Raw genomic sequence first — 24,531 nt, forward strand, 5'->3', positions numbered from 1 at the left:
TGTAAATAAGGCCTTGTATGTATACATTCAAAAATGTTTGCAGTTAGCCTTTCATACAGTCAAAGGGAACACATGAACATGAACCTCAATATTATGGGAATGAAGTTATATCCTGTATCTGAGAGCACTTACTATTTAGTGAAATGTTACATTCAAAGTCTATTAATGTCACATGTACTGTTGCTATGGAAGTGATGGCACAGCATTCTTACCATAATAATGCCAACCATAATTTGCATGTTATTTTGTAAAAAAGGCAGGAATTCTAGAGAGAATGCTGCATAGTGGGAGAAAAACTATGACAATTTGAAAACTCTACATAGCACACTTAACTTGGATAATAAATTAGGCTATCCCATTACATATTACTAATACATATTCACTTTATTTTGCTCATAACTGCTACTTTTTTAGCATATAACATATATATATATATATATTATCATTTTTATAGATATATTATAAGTTATAATTAACTGATATTTCCACATATTTTAAAGAATAAGATGTTGTTGATCCAGACAAGAACAATTTATTTATCTGGAATACCCAATAATGTATATTGATGTTTTACATACAGTGCCTGGGAAGATCAAGAACTTGGCAGTTGTGTGTGTCACCCAGCGTACTGTCTCCCTCAGCTGGGAACCACCTGAAGGAAATTCAAGTTCTTATGTAATTAGGATCTTACAATTTCCAGCTTTCAAAGGAAACTTGCGCTTAGCATCTCTTACCATTGACAGTCTGACACCTGGAAATTTCTACACATTTTATATCTCTGCTGCTGTTGGTGAATCTCTGATAGAGGGGTATAACACCTCCATATCTACCTACACATGTAAGTATCTTTACAAGAAATACATTTATTAATACTTTTAAGTAAATACAAATATTATGTTACAAAATAGAAAACCACTAGCCATCATTTAGCAACAAGTAGTCTTTATTTAGTTGTTTTTAATTTAGTAATTTTTAAAAAAAAAATCAAAAAAAAATCAAGTACTGAGGTCTTCATAGATCACACGTTTGTTTAATAATTTAATAATGTTGCAGTCTGGAAACACCTGGTGCTCACTGCAGGGATAAAAGTTTTCATGTGTGAAAAAAGTTTATTAAGTCATATTAACACTATCCTTAAATCAATATTCCTACTCCCCTGTGGATAGCACAGCAATCCCTAGTGCATGATTAATAGTAACAAAGCCCCACCAGGTTTACCTCCCACAGGCAAAGCATGACACACACAAACAGAGCAGGCAGAGTATGACAAGCACAGGGAATATAGGACAAGCAGAGTATGGCACATTCAGATAGTATAGGGCAGGCAGAGTATGGCACAAACAGGGAGCATAGGGCAGGCAGAGTATGGCACACACAGGGAGCATAGGGTAGGCAGAGTATGGGACTCACAAGGAGAATATGGCAGGCAGAGTATGGCGCACACAGGGAGCATAGTGCAGGTAGAGTAGTAGTGCAAGGAGAGTAGGGCAGACAAAGCAGGGCACACACAGGCAGAGTATTGCACACACAGGCAGAGTATGGTACAAACAGTCAGTATAGGACAGGCAGAGTATGGAACACACACAGGGACCATAGGGCAGGCAGAGTATGACACATACAGGAAGCATAGTGAAGTCAGAGTATGGCACAAGCAAGCAGAGTTCAAAAGGTAGAGTATGGCAGATACAGGTAGGGTAGACCAGTCGCAGGCAGAGCAGGGTAAGAGACGGGGGAACCTATCAAGACCAGTCTAAGATGAACAGTACATACTGTACTATGTATAGTGACACAATGCCAGTGCTTCTCCTAAAGAGGGTCTGTGTGAACAATGTAGGTGCTGACAATCTGGGGTGTGATCTATGTGGGGTATTACAGGTGTGAACAATAGAGGTTAAATACATGGGTTAAATAACAGGCTGAAAAAACGAAGTTTTGAAAATGTTTTTATTTCTTTTTTTAAGATCCTGGAGAGGTTGTGAATCTGACTGTTAGTAACATCACTACTAGTTCTGTGCTTCTCAACTGGCTTTCTCCTCTGGGAAACTCAAGTTCATTTCTGGTCCAAATTCTTCAGAATACTAAGTTTGAGCTGAAAGTGGCTGCAAGTTCTGCTGAAATTTCAGGTCTACAATCAGGGAATTTGTATACATTCTTGGTCTCTGCGCTTGTCGGGGAAGCAAATATACAAGGAAACAGTTCAGTAATATCTGCCTACACAAGTAAGAAAAACAAATTGTTTATTTGATAATGTTGATTTCTTATTTAAATAAGTATTAATGATAACTGAAATACATTTATGGAGACCTTACATGTTGTATCCAGGTCAAGCTGAAGATAACTGGCCACTGAGGTAACACTATAGAAAAAGGCATTGTTTTTTTTATTAGCAACAGAAGTTATAGCGGATAGTTTTCTTAATGGGGACAAGTTAGCAAAATGTTAGAAACCATCTTTTTTTTTTTTTTCAATTTGCAGGTTTATTGTGTAATAAAGGCATACATAACAGTGATACGTTGCATTGAAGAAACTCACAAAAAAGCCTACATATCAACATCGCATGCTATACAGATTGAGGTAACACAGTGAAAATAAAAGATAAGAATAGCAAAACCAAAGTAGAAAAAGAATACAAACAAAAGAGAGAAAGAAAATTAAATAAAATAATACACGGCAGTACATGGCAAACACTCAGGCAAGTAGATAATCACAATAGAACAGGGCATTCAGTAGGCTGTGAGAAATCTCAGAAGCAGAGTCATTCAAAGACAATGAATCAATCAGCTGTAATGGGGTGCCACGGGTCCCAGATTTGAGCACATTTAAGCTTAGCATCCACAGAATCTGCTGCCATGCGTTCCATAAGTTCCCTTGAGTCCAGATGTTGCAGTAAACAAGATACGGTAGGGGTCACATTCAGCTTCCATGTCTGCGCAATTAGCGTGACCGCAGTATTAAACACGTGAAATAGTAATTTCGGGTTATCATAAGAACAGTTATCAGGGTAAATCTGCAATAGTCCTATTTGGGGCTGGAGGGGCAGGTCACAGTTCAGTCTACCTTTAACCAGAGCAAACACTGCAGCCCAAAATGGTTGAACTGTAGGACACAACCACCACATATGCAGAAGGGAGCCAATCGCACCACAGTTCCTCCAGCAAAGCGGAGAGTAGTGGGGTGACATTTTAGCTATTCGTTGTGGAGTAAGGTACCAACGGTGTGTTACTTTCGTATGAGTTTCCACATGATTAGTACAACATGAGGCCCCTTTCGAAGCCGTGAGGCATCGTTGCCATTGATGTGACGTAAATTGGGTTTGTAAGTCTTCCTCCCATTTTAGCATATAAGGGAATTTAAAGTCTTCCGGCAACTGCAATTGCTGTTGGTAGCAGTCCGAGATAATCGCTCTACCATTCCATGCTGCGTGACAAAGGTATTCAATTCTGGTACGAGGCCTCATGGTTTTAACGTTGGGAATGTAGGATTGCAACAAATGAACAATTTGAAGATAAGCATAACATTGATTTCGAGGGAGCTGATATTTATTAACGAGATCATCAAAACTCAACAAGGAGGAAACAAAATATAGGTGACCAATAGTAGAGATACCCTTAGAGTCCCAGAGATGCAAATTAACATTAGGAATAACGTATTTCAATGCCAATATAGGGGTGAGCGGGGAAGGAAAAGTGGTGAGCCCTCGATTTTTATTTAAAACATCCCAAATACGTAGGAGGACTGTGGTCGTTGGTAATAACCCTAAGTTAGGGGGCCGAGAATGCTGGGGAAGCCAGAACAGCTGTGTCAACCTGCCATCTTCAGCATAGTCTGCTTCCAAATCAACCCAATCTCGTAAAGCAGGTGGGGAATGCAATCTAACAATCACTTCTAATATGGATGCGTGATAATACAGTTTAATATTCGGAATGCCAAGCCCTCCAGAGCGTCTTGGAAATTGTGCACATTGGAAAGCTATTCTAGGGGGTTTACATGCCCAAATAAACCGATTGAGGACTTTCTGTATCGTCTGACAAAAATGAGTAGGTAGGGCTATATGGAGAGTCCTAAAAAGATACAATATCTTAGGAAGGAGGTTCATTTTTATTGTAACTATCCTCCCCAGCCAAGAAACACATGTTGTTCTCCATCGCTCACATTCCGATTCCGTGAGTCTCAGGAGGGGCTGATAGTTCAATTTGTAAATGTTAGCCGGGTCTTTAGGAAGTCTAATGCCTAAATACGTTATAGAGGACTCCCTCCAATCAAAGTCATACACATGCTGCAAGCCTTGCAGCGCCATATGTGGAACATTAAAGGGGAGAGCCTGGGTCTTAGAGTGATTAATTTTATACCAGGACACACTCTGAAATTCAGCTAAAACTTTAAAGAGATTAGGGAGAGAAACAGCAACATTTGTAAGTGAGAGTAAAACGTCGTCCGCAAACAAACCAATCTTATGTTGTTTTGACTTAGATTGCACTCCTGTAATATTAACATCCTCTCTGATCCTTTGAGCCAATGGTTCTACCATCAATGCAAATATCAAAGGGGATAGTGGGCATCCCTGCCTTGTGCCATTAGTGACAGAGAAAGCATTCGATAGGGCGCCCGCCGTACAGATCCTGGCTGTAGGGCTGGAATAAAGGGGAAGCACAGCTTTAATAAAGTTCGGACCCAGATGATATTGCCGGAGAGTCTCCGCAAGATAATGCCAGTTCACCCTATCGAATGCTTTCTCGGCGTCCAAGGACAATAAAATAGCTGGAGAGCCTTGTTTTCTAATAACATGTATAAGATCATGAAACCGACGTGTGCCATCCGAACCTTGTCTATGAAGGATGAAACCAACCTGATTCGGATTTATCAAAGAAGGGAGAATTTGGTTAAGTCTAAGGGCCAGAATCTTAGCATAAATCTTGAGATCAGTGTTCAGGAGCGCAATCGGGCGATAGTTTTGGCATTGATCAAGTGGTTTCCCTGGTTTGGGAATGGTGACCATTTGGGCCTGGAGATATTCTTTATGTATCGTACCCTTGTCCATAATGTGTCTAAACAACTGTAATAATTGTGGGGCAAGTATATCCGAGAAGGTTTTATAATAGGCGTTAATAAACCCATCAGGTCCCGGGGCTTTATGAGTCTTTAAGGATTTGATAACTGTTACAATTTCCTCTAGCGAAATTTTGTCGTTCAGTGATTCTAATTGAACGGGAGTGGGGCGTGGGATAGCAAGTTTACTGAAGAATTCCTGAATATTAGCCAAAGTAGGTTTAGGGAGGGAGTCGTCATCCTTCAAATTGTAAAGTTTAGAATAGTAGTTAGCAAACTCATTAGCGATTAGCTTGGGATCCGTCAACCTACCCCTTCCACTGGTAATATGAGTAATTCTATTATGGGCCTGATGTTGCTTAAGTTGAGCTACCAACAGTTTATCTGCTTTATTGCCTTTAGTATAATACAATTTTTTAAGGAGTTTAATGCGGTATGCTGTTTTGGCAGCCAAAATCTCATTAAGTTTTTTTCGGGTATCTGCTATTTCGTGTAAATAAAGGGGGTCATTGCGTTGGTGAAGTTGCCTCTCTAGATCATACAGTTTCGTTTCAAGCTGCAATTGGGATTCGCCTCTTAAGTTCCGAACCTTACGTGCCAAAGAAATAAATTCCCCTCTAAGAACCGCCTTATGAGCTAGCCAAACTACTTGTGGCCCCACATCGCCATTGTTATTAATCGAAAAATACTGAAGGAGGGCCTGTTCAATCAAAAGCTTATTGTCATCCCTTAGGAGCAAACTGTCGTTCAATCTCCATGGCAACTTATCATATAGGGAATTGCTATCCGGGAGTTCAAGTCCTACAGGAGCATGGTCAGACCACGTCCGCAACCCTATCCATGCTTTCGTAACTTGAGCAGTAGTCTGGGGGTCCGAAAAGTAGGTGTCTATTCTGGTATGGGTGTGAAAGCGGGGGGAAAAATAGGTATATTCTCTAGCTTTCTGATTTTTTGCTCGCCACACATCAATCATCCCATGGGAATGGATTAGGTCCCTAAATCGGCTAATACGTTGTCTTTGTGAACTAGCTACGGAGCCTCCCGTACCCTTTAGTATATCAACATCTGGATCCGAAATCATATTAAAATCCCCACCTATTATTATTTTGCCGGTTTTATATTGAAGCAGTTTAGGGAGAACTTTACCAAGAAACCTAATCTGATGCACATTAGGAGCATAAACATTAATAATAGAATACGTCACATTACCAAGGGTGCATATCAACATTAAGTATCTGCCAGCAGAGTCAACGTGCACACCCTGAAACTGAAATGGGAGTCTGGAAGAGATAAGGATCGATACCCCCTTGGATTTAGTCGTACTATAAGAATGATAATGGTGTGGAAATTTTTTATTAAAAAATTTCGGGGGGGCAGATTTGCAGAAATGAGTTTCTTGGCAGAGCAATATGTCGACTTTAGCTTTATAGGCATCGTTAAGTACCTGATTACGCTTATTCGGGGAGTTAAGCCCCCTACAATTTATCGAATAAAATCTTACCATTGTGATAAAAGGTGTGCACGCTTACCCTAAGCATAGAAACAAAAACAAATATAACCTGAACCAAACAGTGCCATGTACTACCGTGTAAAAGAAACAGCATAACAAAATTATCAACATGCAAATCATTCCTGTATTGCATAGTGAAACAACAAGGAGAAATTGTGGTTATCTGCTGGAAACCACCAATCGGCTCAACTGTAGATCTCGTGGAGCCTCGGGGGGAGGAGAGAGATCAACCGTGGACTGTCAATCAAGGAGAACTAAATAGCAAATATACTTAGCTATCTTAGGAGGGAAGCAGTATACGGAGAAAATAAGGAAAGACATCAAACTTTCCGCCACTCTGTTTGCATTTTCTTAGGCGAATGTGAGGGAGAGTGCCTTTGCAGCAATTCCTCGTTAGCCGGAAGCGAGAGTAAATCCCATCGTGCCAAAACTTTTTTAGCTTCCGTCACTGTAGACAGGGTCGTAGGAGTCCCGTTACGTAGAACAATCAATTTAACAGGAAAACCCCAGCGATACGGAATATTGTTGTTCCGGAGAAGTTTAGTAACATCGGCAAAGGCTTTCCTTTTAAGTAAGGTAGCTGGAGCCAAGTCCATATAAACTTCAATCTGTTGAAACTGTTGCGGCCATTTATCTTTCTTTCGAGCCAGAGACAGAAGTTTATCTTTAGTTTGATAGAAAACAAATCTGGCAAGGACATCTCTGGGAACATTCTCTGGGGCCATTCTGGGTTTCGGGACCCGATGTATGCGATCAATAGCCAATTCAAGTGCGTGCAAATCCGGCAAGATTATTTTAAGCAAGTCAGTGACATAGTTTTCCAGATCTTTAGGCAAAATAGATTCAGGGATTCCCCGAAAACGTAGGTTGTTCCTACGAGATCTGTCTTCTAAGTCTATGACTTTACTTGAAAGACGATCAAGTTCAGTTTGGTGTTTAGTTTGGCAGTCAGTAAGATCATTATGGGCCTCAGCCAACTCACCCAGCTTTTCTTCGAGATGCGCCGTACGGTCACCCAGGTCGGCGATGTCTTTTTTAAGATCCTCCGAGAGCTGTTTGAGATCCTCACGGATTGCTTGCTTTACATCGAGGAGCATCTCTTTAATTTCGGCCGCCGTAGCAGGAGCTGGGGTCGCTGGGTTAGCTTCCATCATTGGTGAAGCAGCGTCAGGTGAACTGCGCAACGGCTCCAAGATGGCCGCCGCAATAGAGCTGGCTGTCGGCGAGGGAGTCTTGGCCGGATTGAAGAAGGCTGTGACCCGTTTCTGCTGCTTCGAATGCGTCCTCTGGCTTCTCCTCATTTAAGCGAACCAAGGATGTAAATTGTAGGCAGCTAGAGGAGTGAGAACGCTCCTGCTTCCCTCAAAGCATACTCCTTACAGACGGAGCGCAGTGCTCACGCGTCCATCTTGGATAGCCGGCAAGCCCCGCCCCCCCGTTAGAAACCATCTTGAAGGCTGCTGTATCTGTACCTTCTGCTTTCTGGAGCCACCTTAACAAGTACTTCCAAATATTAACAAACCCCCAACAGGTTTTCATTTCATACACAGAGCATGCGCATACAAACATAGCAGGTAGAGTATGGCACACACAGGCAGTATAGGACAAGCAGAGTATGGCACACCCAGGGAGCATATGGCAGGTAAAGTATGGCACACTCAAGGGATTCAGGGAAGGCAAGGTAGGGCATACAGTCAGACTAGGGCAGGCAAAGAAGGGCACACACAGGCAGCATAGGACAGGCAGATTATGGCACACACGGCAGCATAAGGCAGGCAAAGTATGGCACACACAGGCAAAGTTGGACCCTCAGAGAATGGCAGATACAGGTAGGGTGGAGCAGTCACAGGCAGATCAGGGTAAGAGACAGGGAAACCTATCAAGACCACTCTTCAGATGAACATACATTCTGTACTATGTACAGTGACACAATGCCAGTGCTTCTACAACAGTCTCTTTTAAGTGTGAACTGTTGAACAATGTGGGTGCTGACAGTCTGAAGTCTGATCAATGCATTGTATTACAGGTGTGAACAATAGAGGTCCTTACAGGTGTGAACAATACAGGGTCTGAAAGGCGTGAAGAATACATGGGTTAAATTAAAGGTTGAAAAAACTAAGTTTGAAAATGTTTTATTTCTTTTTTTAAGATCCTGGAGAGGTTGTGAATCTGACTGTTAGTAACATCACTACTAGTTCTGTGCTTCTCAACTGGCTTTCTCCTCTGGGAAACTCAAGTTCTTTTCTGGTCCAAATTCTCCAGAATACTAAGTTTGAGCTGAAAGTGGCTGCAAGTTCTGCTGAAATTTCAGGTCTACAATCAGGGAATTTGTATACATTCTTGGTCTCTGCGCTTGTCGGGGAAGCAAATATACAAGGCAACAGTTCAGTAATATCTGCCTATACAAGTAAGAAAAACAAATGGTTTATTTGATAATGTTGATTTCTTATCTAAATAAGTATGAATGATAACTGAAATACATTTATGGAGACCTTACATGTTGTATCCAGGTCAAGCTGAAGGTAACTGCCCACTGAGGTAACACTGTAGAAAAAGGCATTGTTTTTTTTATTAGCAACAGAAGTTATAGCGGATAGTTTTCTTAATGGGGACAAGTTAGCAAAATGTTAGAAACCATCTTGAAGGCTGCTCTATCTGTACCTTCTGCTTTCTGGAGTCACCTTAACAAGTACTTCCAAATACTAACAAACCCCCAACAGGTTTTCATTTGATACACAGAGCATGCGCATACAAACAGAGCAGGTAGAGTATGGCACACACAGGCAGTATAGGACAAGCAGAGTATGGCACATGTAGGCAGTATAGAACAAGCAGAGTGTGGCACAACCAGGGAGCATATGGCAGGTAAAGTATGGCACACTCAAGGGATTCAGGGCAGGCAAGGTAGGGCATACAGTCAGACTAGGGCAGGCAGAGAAGGGCACACACAGGCAGCATAGGACAGGCAGATTATGGCACACACGGCAGCATAAGGCAGGCAAAGTATGGCACACACAGGCAAAGTTGGACATTCAGAGAATGGCAGATACAGGTAGGGTAGAGCAGTCACTGGCAGATCAGGGTAAGAGACAGGGAAACCTATCAAGACCACTCTTCAGATGAACATACATTCTGTACTATGTACAGTGACACAATGCCAGTGCTTCTACAACAGTCTGTTTTAAGTGTGAACTGTTGAACAATGTGGGTGCTGACAGTCTGAAGTCTGATCAATGCATGGTATTACAGGTGTGAACAATAGAGGTCCTTACAGGTGTGAACAATACAGGGTCAGAAAGGCGTGAAGAATACATGGGTTAAATTAAAGGTTGAAAAAACTAAGTTTGAAAATGTTTTATTTCTTTTTTTAAGATCCTGGAAAGGTTGTGAATCTGACTGTTAGTAACATCACTACTAGTTCTGTGTTTCTCAACTGGCTTTCTCCTCTGGGAAATACAAGTTCATTTCTGATCCAAATTCTCCAGAATACTACCTTTGTGATGAAAGTGGCTGCAAATTCTGCTGAAATTTCAGGTCTACAATCTGGGAATTTGTATACATTCTTGGTTTCTGCACTTGTTGGGGAAGCAAATATACAAGGCAACAGTTCAGAAATATCTGCCTATACAAGTAAGAAAAACATATTGTTTGTTTTATAATGTTTCTTAAATAAATAATCATTAATAATAATTGAAATACATTTATGGAGACCTACATGTTGTAGCCAGGTCAAGCTGATCTGTTCACTGAGGTAACAATATAGAAAAGGTCATTATTTTTTTATTAGCTATAGAAATTTTAACTTTGGGAGTTTTCTCAGTCACTTTATTCTTCACACTATACTCAATTCATAACATGGGTCTTTAAGAAGAAGTTTTAAACAGACTTCACTCTCCTCCACAGTCACTCCATCTGGCTTACTGCCATTGACAGTCGGGTTATCATTCACATCAGGACACTCAGTTCAGTTGTGAATGCTGCATAGTGGGAAAAACATGACAATTTGAAAACTCTACATAGCACACCTTACTTGGGTAATAAATTAGGCTTTCCTGTTACATATTACTTTATTTTGTACACAACTGCTACTTTTTAGTCTATCTAGTGTATATACTACTTGTTATAGATATATTATAAGATATAATTAACTGATATTCCCACATGTTTTAAAGAATAAGATGTTGTTGATCCAGACAAGAACAATGTATTTATCTGGAATATATAACAATGTATATTGATGTTTTACATACAGTGCCTGGTAAGGTTAAGAACTTGGCAGTTGTGTGTGTCACCCAACGTACTGTCTCCCTAACCTGGGAGCCACCTGAAGGAAATTCAAGTTCTTATGTAATAAGGATCTTACAGTTTCCAGCTTTCAAAGGAAACTTGATCTTAGCATCTCTTACCATTGACAGTCTGACACCTGGAAATTTCTACACATTTTACATCTCTGCTGCTGTTGGCGAATCTCTGATAGAGGGGTATAACACCTCCATATCTACCTACACATGTAAGTATCTTTACAAGAAATACATTTATTAATACTTTTAAGTAAATACAAATATTATGTTACAAAATAGAAAACCATTAGCCATTATTTAGCAACCAGTAGTTTTTATAATTTTTTTATTTTTTTTGTATTTAGTGGTTTAAAAAAAACATTTATGTAATATTGAATTTTTTAAATCATTTGTCAAGTACCGAGGTTTTTATAAATCACACTTTTGTTTCATAATTTATTAATGTTGCAGTGGAGGGACACCTAGTGCTCACTGCAGGGATAACAGTTTTCATATGTGAAAAAAGTTTATTAAGTCATATTAATACTATCCTTAAATCAATATTCCTACTCCACTGTGGATAGCACAGCAATCCCTAGTGCATGATTAATACTAACAAAGCCCCACCAGGTTTACCTTCTACAGGCAGAGCATGGCAGACACAAAGAGAGCAGGCAGAGTATGGCACACACACACAGGGAGTATAGGACTAGCAGAGTATCAGACACACATGTAGTATAGGGCAGGCAGAGTCTGGCACACACAGGGAATATAGGACAAGCAGAGTATGACACACACATGTAGTATAGGGCAGGCAGAGTATGGCACACACAGGGAGTATAGGACAAGCAAAGTATGGCACACACAGGTTGTATAGGGCAGGCAGAGTATTGCACACACGGAGCATAGTGCAGGCAGATTATGTCACACACACAAGGAGAGTAGGGCAGGCAAAGCAGAGCACACACAGGCAGAGTATGGCACAAACAGGCAGCATAGGACAGGCAGAGTATGGCACCCAAGAGGAGCATAAGGTAGGCAAAGTTGCAGAGTTGTAAAGGCAGAGTATGGCAGATACAGGTAGGGTAGAACAGTCGCAGGCAGAGCGGGAAAAGAGACATCGAAACAAATCAAGACCACTCTAAGATAAACAGTACATACTGTACTATGTACAATGACACAATGCCAGTGGTTCTAATACATTCTGTCTAAAGTGTGAACTGTTGAACATTGCGGGTGCTGACAGTCTGAAGTTTGATCAATGCATGGTATTACAGGTGTGAACAATAGAAATCCTTACAGGTGTGAACAATATAGGGTCTGAAAGGCACGAAGAATACATGAGTTACATTAAAGGTTGAAAAGACTAAGTTTGAAAATGTTTTTATTTCTTTTTTTAAGATCCTGGAGAGGTTGTGAATCTGACTGTTAGTAACATCACTACTAGTTCTGTGCTTCTCAACTGGCTTTCTCCTCTGGGAAACTCAAGTTCATTTCTGGTCCAAATTCTCCAGAATACTAAGTTTGAGCTGAAAGTGGCTGCAAGTTCTACTGAAATTTCAGGTCTACAATCAGGGAATTTGTATACATTCTTGGTCTCTGCGCTTGTCGGGGAAGCAAATATACAAGGCAACAGTTCAGTAATATCTGCCTACACAAGTAAGAAAAACAAATGGTTTATTTGATAATGTTGATTTCTTATCTAAATAAGTATGAATGATAACTGAAATACATTTATGGAGACCTTACATGTTGTATCCAGGTCAAGCTGAAGGTAACTGCCCACTGAGGTAACACTGTAGAAAAAGGCATTGTTTTTTTTATTAGCAACAGAAGTTATAGCGGATAGTTTTCTTAATGGGGACAAGTTAGCAAAATGTTAGAAACCATCTTGAAGGCTGCTCTATCTGTACCTTCTGCTTTCTGGAGTCACCTTAACAAGTACTTCCAAATACTAACAAACCCCCAACAGGTTTTCATTTGATACACAGAGCATGCGCATACAAACAGAGCAGGTAGAGTATGGCACACACAGGCAGTATAGGACAAGCAGAGTATGGCACATGTAGGCAGTATAGAACAAGCAGAGTGTGGCACACCCAGGGAGCATATGGCAGGTAAAGTATGGCACACTCAAGGGATTCAGGGCAGGCAAGGTAGGGCATACAGTCAGACTAGGGCAGGCAGAGAAGGGCACACACAGGCAGCATAGGACAGGCAGATTATGGCACACACAGCAGCATAAGGCAGGCAAAGTATGGCACACACAGGCAAAGTTGGACATTCAGAGAATGGCAGATACAGGTAGGGTAGAGCAGTCACAGGCAGATCAGGGTAAGAGACAGGGAAACCTATCAAGACCACTCTTCAGATGAACATACATTCTGTACTATGTACAGTGACACAATGCCAGTGCTTCTACAACAGTCTGTTTTAAGTGTGAACTGTTGAACAATGTGGGTGCTGACAGTCTGAAGTCTGATCAATGCATGGTATTACAGGTGTGAACAATAGAGGTCCTTACAGGTGTGAACAATACAGGGTCTGAAAGGCGTGAAGAATACATGGGTTAAATTAAAGGTTGAAAAAACTAAGTTTGAAAATGTTTTATTTCTTTTTTTAAGATCCTGGAAAGGTTGTGAATCTGACTGTTAGTAACATCACTACTAGTTCTGTGTTTCTCAACTGGCTTTCTCCTCTGGGAAATACAAGTTCATTTCTGATCCAAATTCTCCAGAATACTACCTTTGTGATGAAAGTGGCTGCAAATTCTGCTGAAATTTCAGGTCTACAATCTGGGAATTTGTATACATTCTTGGTCTCTGCACTTGTTGGGGAAGCAAATATACAAGGCAACAGTTCAGAAATATCTGCCTATACAAGTAAGAAAAACATATTGTTTGTTTTATAATGTTTCTTAAATAAATAATCATTAATAATAATTGAAATACATTTATGGAGACCTACATGTTGTAGCCAGGTCAAGCTTATCTGTTCACTGAGGTAACAATATAGAAAAGGTCATTATTTTTTTATTAGCTATAGAAATTTTAACTTTGGGAGTTTTCTCAGTCACTTTATTCTTCACACTATACTCAATTCATAACATGGGTCTTTAAGAAGAAGTTTTAAACAGACTTCACTCTCCTCCACAGTCACTCCATCTGGCTTACTGCCATTGACAGTCGGGTTATCATTCACATCAGGACACTCAGTTCAGTTGTGAATGCTGCATAGTGGGAAAAACATGACAATTTGAAAACTCTACATAGCACACCTTACTTGGGTAATAAATTAGGCTTTCCTGTTACATATTACTTTATTTTGTACACAACTGCTTCTTTTTAGTCTATCTAGTGTATATACTACTTGTTATAGATATATTATAAGATATAATTAACTGATATTTCCACATGTTTTAAAGAATAAGATGTTGTTGATCCAGACAAGAACAATGTATTTATCTGGAATATATAAAAATGTATATTGATGTTTTACATACAGTGCCTGGGAAGGTCAAGAACTTTGCAGTTGTGTGTGTCACCCAATGTACTGTCTCCCTAACCTGGGAGCCACCTGAAGGAAATTCAAGTTCTTATGTAATAAGGATCTTACAGTTTCCAGCTTTCAAAGTAAACTTGATCTTAGCATCTCTTACCATTGACAGTCTGACACCTGGAAATTTCTACACATTTTACATCTCTGCTGCTGTTGGCGAATCTCTGATAGAGGGGTATAACACCTCCATATCTACCTACACATGTAAGTATCTTTACAAGAAATACATTTATTAATACTTTTAAGTAAATACAAATATTATGTTACAAAATAGAAAACCATTAGCCATTATTTAGCAACCAGTAGTTTTTATAATTTTTTATTTTTTTGTATTTAGTAGTTTAAAAAAACAACATTTATGTAATATTGAATTTTTTAAATCATTTGTCAAGTACCGAGGTTTTTATAAATCACACTTTTGTTTCATAATTTATTAATGTTGCAGTGAAGGGACACCTAGTGCTCACTGCAGGGATAACAGTTTTCATATGTGAAAAAAGTTTATTAAGTCATATTAATACTATCCTTAAATCAATATTCCTACTCCACTGTGGATAACACAGCAATCCCTAGTGCATGATTAATACTAACAAAGCCCCACCAGGTTTACCTTCCACAGGCAGAGCATGGCAGATACAAAGAGAGCAGGCAGAGTATGGCACACACACAGAGGGAGTATAGGACAAGCAGAGTATGACACACATGTAGTATAGGGCAGGCAGAGTGTGGCACACACAGGTTGTATAGGGCAGGCAGAGTATTGCACACACGGAGCATAGTGCAGGCAGATTATGTCACACACACACAAGGAGAGTAGGGCAGGCAAAGCAGAGCACACACAGGCAGTGTATGGCACAAACAGGCAGCATAGGACAGGCAGAGTATGGCACCCAAGAGGAGCATAAGGTAGGCAAAGTATGACACACATTGCAGAGTTGTAAAGGCAGAGTATGGCAGATACAGGTAGGGTAGAACAGTCGCAGGCAGAGCAGGAAAGGAGACATTGAAACATATCAAGACCACTCTAAGATAAACAGTACATACTGTACTATGTACAATGACACAATGCCAATGCTTCTAATACATTCTGTCTAAAGTGTGAACTGTTGAAAATTGTGGGGGCTGACAGTCTGAAGTTTGATCAATGCATGGTATTACAGGTGTGAACAATAGAAATCCTTACAGGTGTGAACAATATAGGGTCTGAAAGGCATGAAGAATACATGGGTTTCATTAAAGGTTGAAAAGACTAAGTTTGAAAATGTTTTTATTTCTTTTTTTAAGATCCTGGAGAGGTTGTGAATCTGACTGTTAGTAACATCACTACTAGTTCTGTGCTTCTCAACTGGCTTTCTCCTCTGGGAAACTCAAGTTCATTTCTGGTCCAAATTCTCCAGAATACTAAGTTTGAACTGAAAGTGGCTGCAAGTTCTGCTGAAATTTCAGGTCTACAATCAGGGAATTTGTATACATTCTTGGTCTCTGCGCTTGTCGGGGAAGCAAATATACAAGGAAACAGTTCAGTAATATCTGCCTACACAAGTAAGAAAAACAAATGGTTTATTTGATAATGTTGATTTCTTATCTAAATAAGTATTAATGATAACTGAAATACATTTATGGAGACCTTACATGTTGTATCCAGGTCAAGCTGAAGGTAACTGCCCACTGAGGTAACACTGTAGAAAAAGGCATTGTTTTTTTTTATTAGCAACAGAAGTTATAGCGGATAGTTTTCTTAATGGGGACAAGTTAGCAAAATGTTAGAAACCATCTTGAAGGCTGCTCTATCTGTACCTTCTGCTTTCTGGAGCCACCTTAACAAGTACTTCAAAATACTAACAAACCCCCAACAGGTTTTCATTTGATACACAGAGCATGCGCATACAAACAGAGCAGGTAGAGTATGGCACACACAGGCAGTATAGGACAAGCAGAGTATGGCACATGTAGGCAGTATAGAACAAGAAGAGTATGGCACACCCAGGGAGCATATGGCAGGTAAAGTATGGCACACTCAAGGGATTCAGGGCAGGCAAGGTAGGGCATACAGTCAGACTAGGGCAGGCAAAGAAGGGCACACACAGGCAGCATAGGACAGGCAGATTATGGCACACACGGCAGCATAAGGCAGGCAAAGTATGGCACACACAGGCAAAGTTGGACACTCAGAGAATGGCAGATACAGGTAGGGTGGAGCAGTCACAGGCAGATCAGGGTAAGAGACAGGGAAACCTATCAAGACCACTCTTCAGATGAACATACATTCTGTACTATGTACAGTGACACAATGCTTCTACAACAGTCTGTTTTAAGTGTGAACTGTTGAACAATGTGGGTGCTGACAGTCTGAAGTCTGATCAATGCATGGTATTACAGGTGTGAACAATAGAGGTCCTTACAGGTGTGAACAATACAGGGTCTGAAAGGCGTGAAGAATACATGGGTTAAATTAAAGGTTGAAAAAACTAAGTTTGAAAATGTTTTATTTCTTTTTTTAAGATCCTGGAAAGGTTGTGAATCTGACTGTTAGTAAGATCACTACTAGTTCTGTGTTTCTCAACTGGCTTTCTCCTCTGGGAAATACAAGTTCATTTCTGATCCAAATTCTCCAGAATACTACCTTTGTGATGAAAGTGGCTGCAAATTCTGCTGAAATTTCAGGTCTACAATCTGGGAATTTGTATACATTCTTGGTCTCTGCACTTGTTGGGGAAGCAAATATACAAGGCAACAGTTCAGAAATATCTGCCTATACAAGTAAGAAAAACATATTGTTTGTTTTATAATGTTTCTTAAATAAATAATCATTAATAATAATTGAAATACATTTATGGAGACCTACATGTTGTAGCCAGGTCAAGCTGATCTGTTCACTGAGGTAACAATATAGAAAAGGTCATTATTTTTTTATTAGCTATAGAAATTTTAACTTTGGGAGTTTTCTCAGTCACTTTATTCTTCACACTATGCTCAATTCATAACATGGGTCTTTAAGAAGAAGTTTTAAACAGACTTCACTCTCCTCCACAGTCACTCCATCTGGCTTACTGCCATTGACCAGGGCCGGACTGGGAGTATAAAGCAGCCCGGGCAAAAAAATCAAAGCAGCCCACATGGAAACGCGATGATAGCCACGCCTATATATTGGGTTAACCCTTTAAGCATCACAGATCGTAGCATCTACGATCTGCGGATAAAGGGACTCAAGTGCCACAGATTGTAGATTTTACGATCTGCTGCACTTCTGGGTTGGGGAGCAGAGGCATGATCACAATGGGCTGTAAGGCAGCAGGCACATAAAATCTACCTAATCAAGCAAGAAGACAGATGCCTTCTCTTCATGGGACCCGAACAGCCCCCCACCCCCCAAAAAAAAAATAACAACAATGATAATAATAAGAACTCCAGCAAAATCATGTGATAGCTCCACAAAAAAAGTCTAAAACACACAGTCCAGCCCAGGGACTGTGCCAGTCAGCATGCCTACCAGTTATCTCAGGCACAAAAAGGTTGTATGGGGACACATACACACAGAGACAGACAGACAGACACATAGACAAACAGACACACAGAGACACAAACAGACAGACACACACACAGAGAGACACACACACACAGACAGACAGACAGACACACACACACACACACACACACACACACAGACAGACACACAGACAGACACACACAGACACACAGACAGACACACAGACAGACACACACACACAGAGACACACACAGACAGACAGACAGACACACAGACAGAGACACTCACAGACAGACACACACAGACAGAGACATTCACAGAGTGACACACACAGACCTCTCTTAGAGAAAAACTTTCTCCATGCACTCGCACCTGCAGTGTAATGTTTCAGGGACGCCCCTCCCCTAATGTAGAAGCAGCTCCATATGTCATGTCAGGCTGCGTGCCTGGCCGGGAAGGAGAATGATTATACAAGGAAGGGGGTGGAGAGAACGAAGAGAGAAAAAAAAACCCACTGCGAGGCTCTCTGTGCTTCCAGCACTTCCTACTAAATCAAATGAAATAACGGACTTCCTGCCCCCTGCTTGCTCTCCCCAACGTAGCCTGGAGACGGAAGAAGCAAGCAGGAGCTGAAGTCTAAAGCTACGATTGGAGCGGAGGCGGAGCCAATATTGCGAGCGAGCCGGCCCATTTTAACCATGAGATGAACGGCCCATCGGGCAATTGCCCGAACATGTACATTGCCAGTCCGGGCCTGCCATTGACAGTCGGGTTATCATTCACATCAGGACACTCAGTTCAGTTGTGAATGCTGCATAGTGGGAAAAACATGACAATTTGAAAACTCTACATAGCACACCTTACTTGGGTAATAAATTAGGCTTTCCTGTTACATATTACTTTATTTTGTACACAACTGCTACTTTTTAGTCTATCTAGTGTATATACTACTTGTTATAGATATATTATAAGATATAATTAACTGATATTCCCACATGTTTTAAAGAATAAGATGTTGTTGATCCAGACAAGAACAATGTATTTATCTGGAATATATAAAAATGTATATTGATGTTTTACATACAGTGCCTGGGAAGGTCAAGAACTTTGCAGTTGTGTGTGTCACCCAACGTACTGTCTCCCTAACCTGGGAGCCACCTGAAGGAAATTCAAGTTCTTATGTAATAAGGATCTTACAGTTTCCAGCTTTCCAAGGAAACTTGATCTTAGCATCTCTTACCATTGACAGTCTGACACCTGGAAATTTCTACACATTTTACATCTCTGCTGCTGTTGGCGAATCTCTGATAGAGGGGTATAACACCTCCATATCTACCTACACATGTAAGTATCTTTACAAGAAATACATTTATTAATACTTTTAAGTAAATACAAATATTATGTTACAAAATACAAAAACCATTAGCCATTATTTAGCAACCAGTAGTTTTTATAATTTTTTATTTTTTTGTATTTAGTATTTAGTGGTTTAAAAAAAAACATTTATGTAATATTGAATTTTTTAAATCATTTGTCAAGTACCGAGGTTTTTATAAATCACACTTTTGTTTCATAATTTATTAATGTTGCAGTGAAGGGACACCTAGTGCTCACTGCAGGGATAACAGTTTTCATATGTGAAAAAAGTTTATTAAGTCATATTAATACTATCCTTAAATCAATATTCCTACTCCACTGTGGATAACACAGCAATCCCTAGTGCATGATTAATACTAACAAAGCCCCACCAGGTTTACCTTCCACAGGCAGAGCATGGCAGACACAAAGAGAGCAGGCAGAGTATGGCACACACACAGAGGGAGTATAGGACAAGCAGAGTATGACACACATGTAGTATAGGGCAGGCAGAGTGTGGCACACACAGGTTGTATAGGGCAGGCAGAGTATTGCACACACGGAGCATAGTGCAGGCAGATTATGTCACACACACAAGGAGAGTAGGGCAGGCAAAGCAGAGCACACACAGGCAGTGTATGGCACAAACAGGCAGCATAGGACAGGCAGAGTATGGCACCCAAGAGGAGCATAAGGTAGGCAAAGTATGACACACATTGCAGAGTTGTAAAGGCAGAGTATGGCAGATACAGGTAGGGTAGAACAGTCGCAGGCAGAGCAGGAAAGGAGACATTGAAACATATCAAGACCACTCTAAGATAAACAGTACATACTGTACTATGTACAATGACACAATGCCAATGCTTCTAATACATTCTGTCTAAAGTGTGAACTGTTGAAAATTGTGGGGTCTGACAGTCTGAAGTTTGATCAATGCATGGTATTACAGGTGTGAACAATAGAAATCCTTACAGGTGTGAACAATATAGGGTCTGAAAGGCATGAAGAATACATGGGTTTCATTAAAGGTTGAAAAGACTAAGTTTGAAAATGTTTTTATTTCTTTTTTTAAGATCCTGGAGAGGTTGTGAATCTGACTGTTAGTAACATCACTACTAGTTCTGTGCTTCTCAACTGGCTTTCTCCTCTGGGAAACTCAAGTTCATTTCTGGTCCAAATTCTCCAGAATACTAAGTTTGAACTGAAAGTGGCTGCAAGTTCTGCTGAAATTTCAGGTCTACAATCAGGGAATTTGTATACATTCTTGGTCTCTGCGCTTGTCGGGGAAGCAAATATACAAGGAAACAGTTCAGTAATATCTGCCTACACAAGTAAGAAAAACAAATGGTTTATTTGATAATGTTGATTTCTTATCTAAATAAGTATTAATGATAACTGAAATACATTTATGCAGACCTTACATGTTGTATCCAGGTCAAGCTGAAGGTAACTGCCCACTGAGGTAACACTGTAGAAAAAGGCATTGTTTTTTTTTTATTAGCAACAGAAGTTATAGCGGATAGTTTTCTTAATGGGGACAAGTTAGCAAAATGTTAGAAACCATCTTGAAGGCTGCTCTATCTGTACCTTCTGCTTTCTGGAGCCACCTTAACAAGTACTTCAAAATACTAACAAACCCCCAACAGGTTTTCATTTGATACACAGAGCATGCGCATACAAACAGAGCAGGTAGAGTATGGCACACACAGGCAGTATAGGACAAGCAGAGTATGGCACATGTAGGCAGTATAGAACAAGCAGAGTATGGCACACCCAGGGAGCATATGGCAGGTAAAGTATGGCACACTCAAGGGATTCAGGGCAGGCAAGGTAGGGCATACAGTCAGACTAGGGCAGGCAAAGAAGGGCACACACAGGCAGCATAGGACAGGCAGATTATGGCACACACGGCAGCATAAGGCAGGCAAAGTATGGCACACACAGGCAAAGTTGGACACTCAGAGAATGGCAGATACAGGTAGGGTGGAGCAGTCACAGGCAGATCAGGGTAAGAGACAGGGAAACCTATCAAGACCACTCTTCAGATGAACATACATTCTGTACTATGTACAGTGACACAATGCTTCTACAACAGTCTGTTTTAAGTGTGAACTGTTGAACAATGTGGGTGCTGACAGTCTGAAGTCTGATCAATGCATGGTATTACAGGTGTGAACAATAGAGGTCCTTACAGGTGTGAACAATACAGGGTCTGAAAGGCGTGAAGAATACATGGGTTAAATTAAAGGTTGAAAAAACTAAGTTTGAAAATGTTTTATTTCTTTTTTTAAGATCCTGGAAAGGTTGTGAATCTGACTGTTAGTAACATCACTACTAGTTCTGTGTTTCTCAACTGGCTTTCTCCTCTGGGAAATACAAGTTCATTTCTGATCCAAATTCTCCAGAATACTACCTTTGTGATGAAAGTGGCTGCAAATTCTGCTGAAATTTCAGGTCTACAATCTGGGAATTTGTATACATTCTTGGTCTCTGCACTTGTTGGGGAAGCAAATATACAAGGCAACAGTTCAGAAATATCTGCCTATACAAGTAAGAAAAACATATTGTTTGTTTTATAATGTTTCTTAAATAAATAATCATTAATAATAATTGAAATACATTTATGGAGACCTACATGTTGTAGCCAGGTCAAGCTGATCTGTTCACTGAGGTAACAATATAGAAAAGGTCATTATTTTTTATTAGCTATAGAAATTTTAACTTTGGGAGTTTTCTCAGTCACTTTATTCTTCACACTATACTCAATTCATAACATGGGTCTTTAAGAAGAAGTTTTAAACAGACTTCACTCTCCTCCACAGTCTCTCCATCTGGCTTACTGCCATTGACAGTCAGGTTATCATTCACATCAGGACACTCAGTTCAGTTGTGAATGCTGCATAGTGGGAAAAACATGACAATTTGAAAACTCTACATAGCACACCTTACTTGGGTAATAAATTAGGCTTTCCTGTTACATATTACTTTATTTTGTACACAACTGCTACTTTTAGTCTATCTAGTGTATATACTACTTGTTATAGATATATTATAAGATATAATTAACTGATATTCCCACATGTTTTAAAGAATAAGATGTTGTTGATCCAGACAAAAACAATGTATTTATCTGGAATATATAAAAATGTATATTGATGTTTTACATACAGTGCCTGGGAAGGTCAAGAACTTTGCAGTTGTGTGTGTCACCCAACGTACTGTCTCCCTAACCTGGGAGCCACCTGAAGGAAATTCAAGTTCTTATGTAATAAGGATCTTACAGTTTCCAGCTTTCAAAGGAAACTTGATCTTAGCATCTCTTACCATTGACAGTCTGACACCTGGAAATTTCTACACATTTTACATCTCTGCTGCTGTTGGCGAATCTCTGATAGAGGGGTATAACACCTCCATATCTACCTACACATGTAAGTATCTTTACAAGAAATACATTTATTAATACTTTTAAGTAAATACAAATATTATGTTACAAAATAGAAAACCATTAGCCATTATTTAGCAACCAGTAGTTTTTATAATTTTTTATTTTTTTTGTATTTAGTGGTTTAAAAAAAACATTTATGTAATATTGAATTTTTTAAATCATTTGTCAAGTACCGAGGTTTTTATAAATCACACTTTTGTTTCATAATTTATTAATGTTGCAGTGGAGGGACACCTAGTGCTCACTGCAGGGATAACAGTTTTCATATGTGAAAAAAGTTTATTAAGTCATATTAATACTATCCTTAAATCAATATTCCTACTCCACTGTGGATAGCACAGCAATCCCTAGTGCATGATTAATACTAACAAAGCCCCACCAGGTTTACCTTCCACAGGCAGAGCATGGCAGACACAAAGAGAGCAGGCAGAGTATGGCACACACACACACACACACAGGGAGTATAGGACAAGCAGAGTATTGCACACACGGAGCATAGTGCAGGCAGATTATGTCACACACACAAGGAGAGTAGGGCAGGCAAAGCAGAGCACACACAGGCAGAGTATGGCACAAACAGGCAGCATAGGACAGGCAGAGTATGGCACCCAAGAGGAGCATAAGGTAGGCAAAGTATGACACACATTGCAGAGTTGTAAAGGCAGAGTATGGCAGATACAGGTAGGGTAGAACAGTCGCAGGCAGAGCAGGAAAAGAGACATCGAAACAAATCAAGACCACTCTAAGATGAACAGTACATACTGTACTATGTACAATGACACAATGCCAGTGCTTCTAATACATTCTGTCTAAAGTGTGAACTGTTGAACATTGCGGGTGCTGACAGTCTGAAGTTTGATCAATGCATGGTATTACAGATGTGAACAATAGAAATCCTTACAGGTGTGAACAATATAGGGTCTGAAAGGCATGAAGAATACATGGGTTACATTAAAGGTTGAAAAGACTAAGTTTGAAAATGTTTTTATTTCTTTTTTTAAGATCCTGGAGAGGTTGTGAATCTGACTGTTAGTAACATCACTACTAGTTCTGTGCTTCTCAACTGGCTTTCTCCTCTGGGAAACTCAAGTTCATTTCTGGTCCAAATTCTCCAGAATACTAAGTTTGAGCTGAAAGTGGCTGCAAGTTCTGCTGAAATTTCAGGTCTACAATCAGGGAATTTGTATACATTCTTGGTCTCTGCACTTGTCGGTGAAGCAAATATACAAGGCAACAGTTCAGTAATATCTGCCTACACAAGTAAGAAAAACAAATGGTTTATTTGATAATGTTGATTTCTTATCTAAATAAGTATGAATGATAACTGAAATACATTTATGGAGACCTTACATGTTGTATCCAGGTCAAGCTGAAGGTAACTGCCCACTGAGGTAACACTGTAGAAAAGGGCATTGTTTTTTTTATTAGCAACAGAAGTTATAGCGGATAGTTTTCTTAATGGGGACAAGTTAGCAAAATGTTAGAAACAATCTTGAAGGCTGCTCTATCTGTACCTTCTGCTTTCTGGAGCCACCTTAACAAGTACTTCCAAATACTAACAAACCCCCAACAGGTTTTCATTTCATACACAGAGCATGCGCATACAAACAGAGCAGGTAGAGTATGGCACACACAGGCAGTATAGGACAAGCAGAGTATGGCACATGTAGGCAGTATAGAACAAGCAGAGTGTGGCACACCCAGGGAGCATATGGCAGGTAAAGTATGGCACACTCAAGGGATTCAGGGCAGGCAAGGTAGGGCATACAGTCAGACTAGGGCAGGCAGAGAAGGGCACACACAGGCAGCATAGGACAGGCAGATTATGGCACACACAACAGCATAAGGC

At 40.0% G+C, this 24,531-nt stretch overlaps 1 protein-coding gene across 1 annotated transcript in view; it reads left to right on the forward strand.

The window, feature by feature from the left end:
* LOC108705322 (titin) overlaps positions 1–24,531 on the forward strand; it is a 192,593-nt gene that overhangs the window by 2,979 nt on the left and 165,083 nt on the right. The window contains exons 2-16 of the mRNA XM_041563241.1: positions 581–838; positions 1,962–2,219; positions 8,706–8,963; positions 9,929–10,186; positions 10,809–11,066; positions 12,238–12,495; positions 13,461–13,718; positions 14,341–14,598; positions 15,679–15,936; positions 16,897–17,154; positions 18,968–19,225; positions 20,311–20,568; positions 21,530–21,787; positions 22,408–22,665; positions 23,685–23,942. Coding sequence (XP_041419175.1) covers positions 581–838; positions 1,962–2,219; positions 8,706–8,963; positions 9,929–10,186; positions 10,809–11,066; positions 12,238–12,495; positions 13,461–13,718; positions 14,341–14,598; positions 15,679–15,936; positions 16,897–17,154; positions 18,968–19,225; positions 20,311–20,568; positions 21,530–21,787; positions 22,408–22,665; positions 23,685–23,942 — 3,870 coding nt within the window. The remainder of the gene's footprint in view (positions 1–580; positions 839–1,961; positions 2,220–8,705; positions 8,964–9,928; positions 10,187–10,808; positions 11,067–12,237; positions 12,496–13,460; positions 13,719–14,340; positions 14,599–15,678; positions 15,937–16,896; positions 17,155–18,967; positions 19,226–20,310; positions 20,569–21,529; positions 21,788–22,407; positions 22,666–23,684; positions 23,943–24,531) is intronic.

This window comes from Xenopus laevis, chromosome 5L (genome assembly GCF_017654675.1).
Source record: "Xenopus laevis strain J_2021 chromosome 5L, Xenopus_laevis_v10.1, whole genome shotgun sequence".
In the NCBI taxonomy this organism is placed as follows: Eukaryota; Metazoa; Chordata; class Amphibia; order Anura; family Pipidae; genus Xenopus; species Xenopus laevis.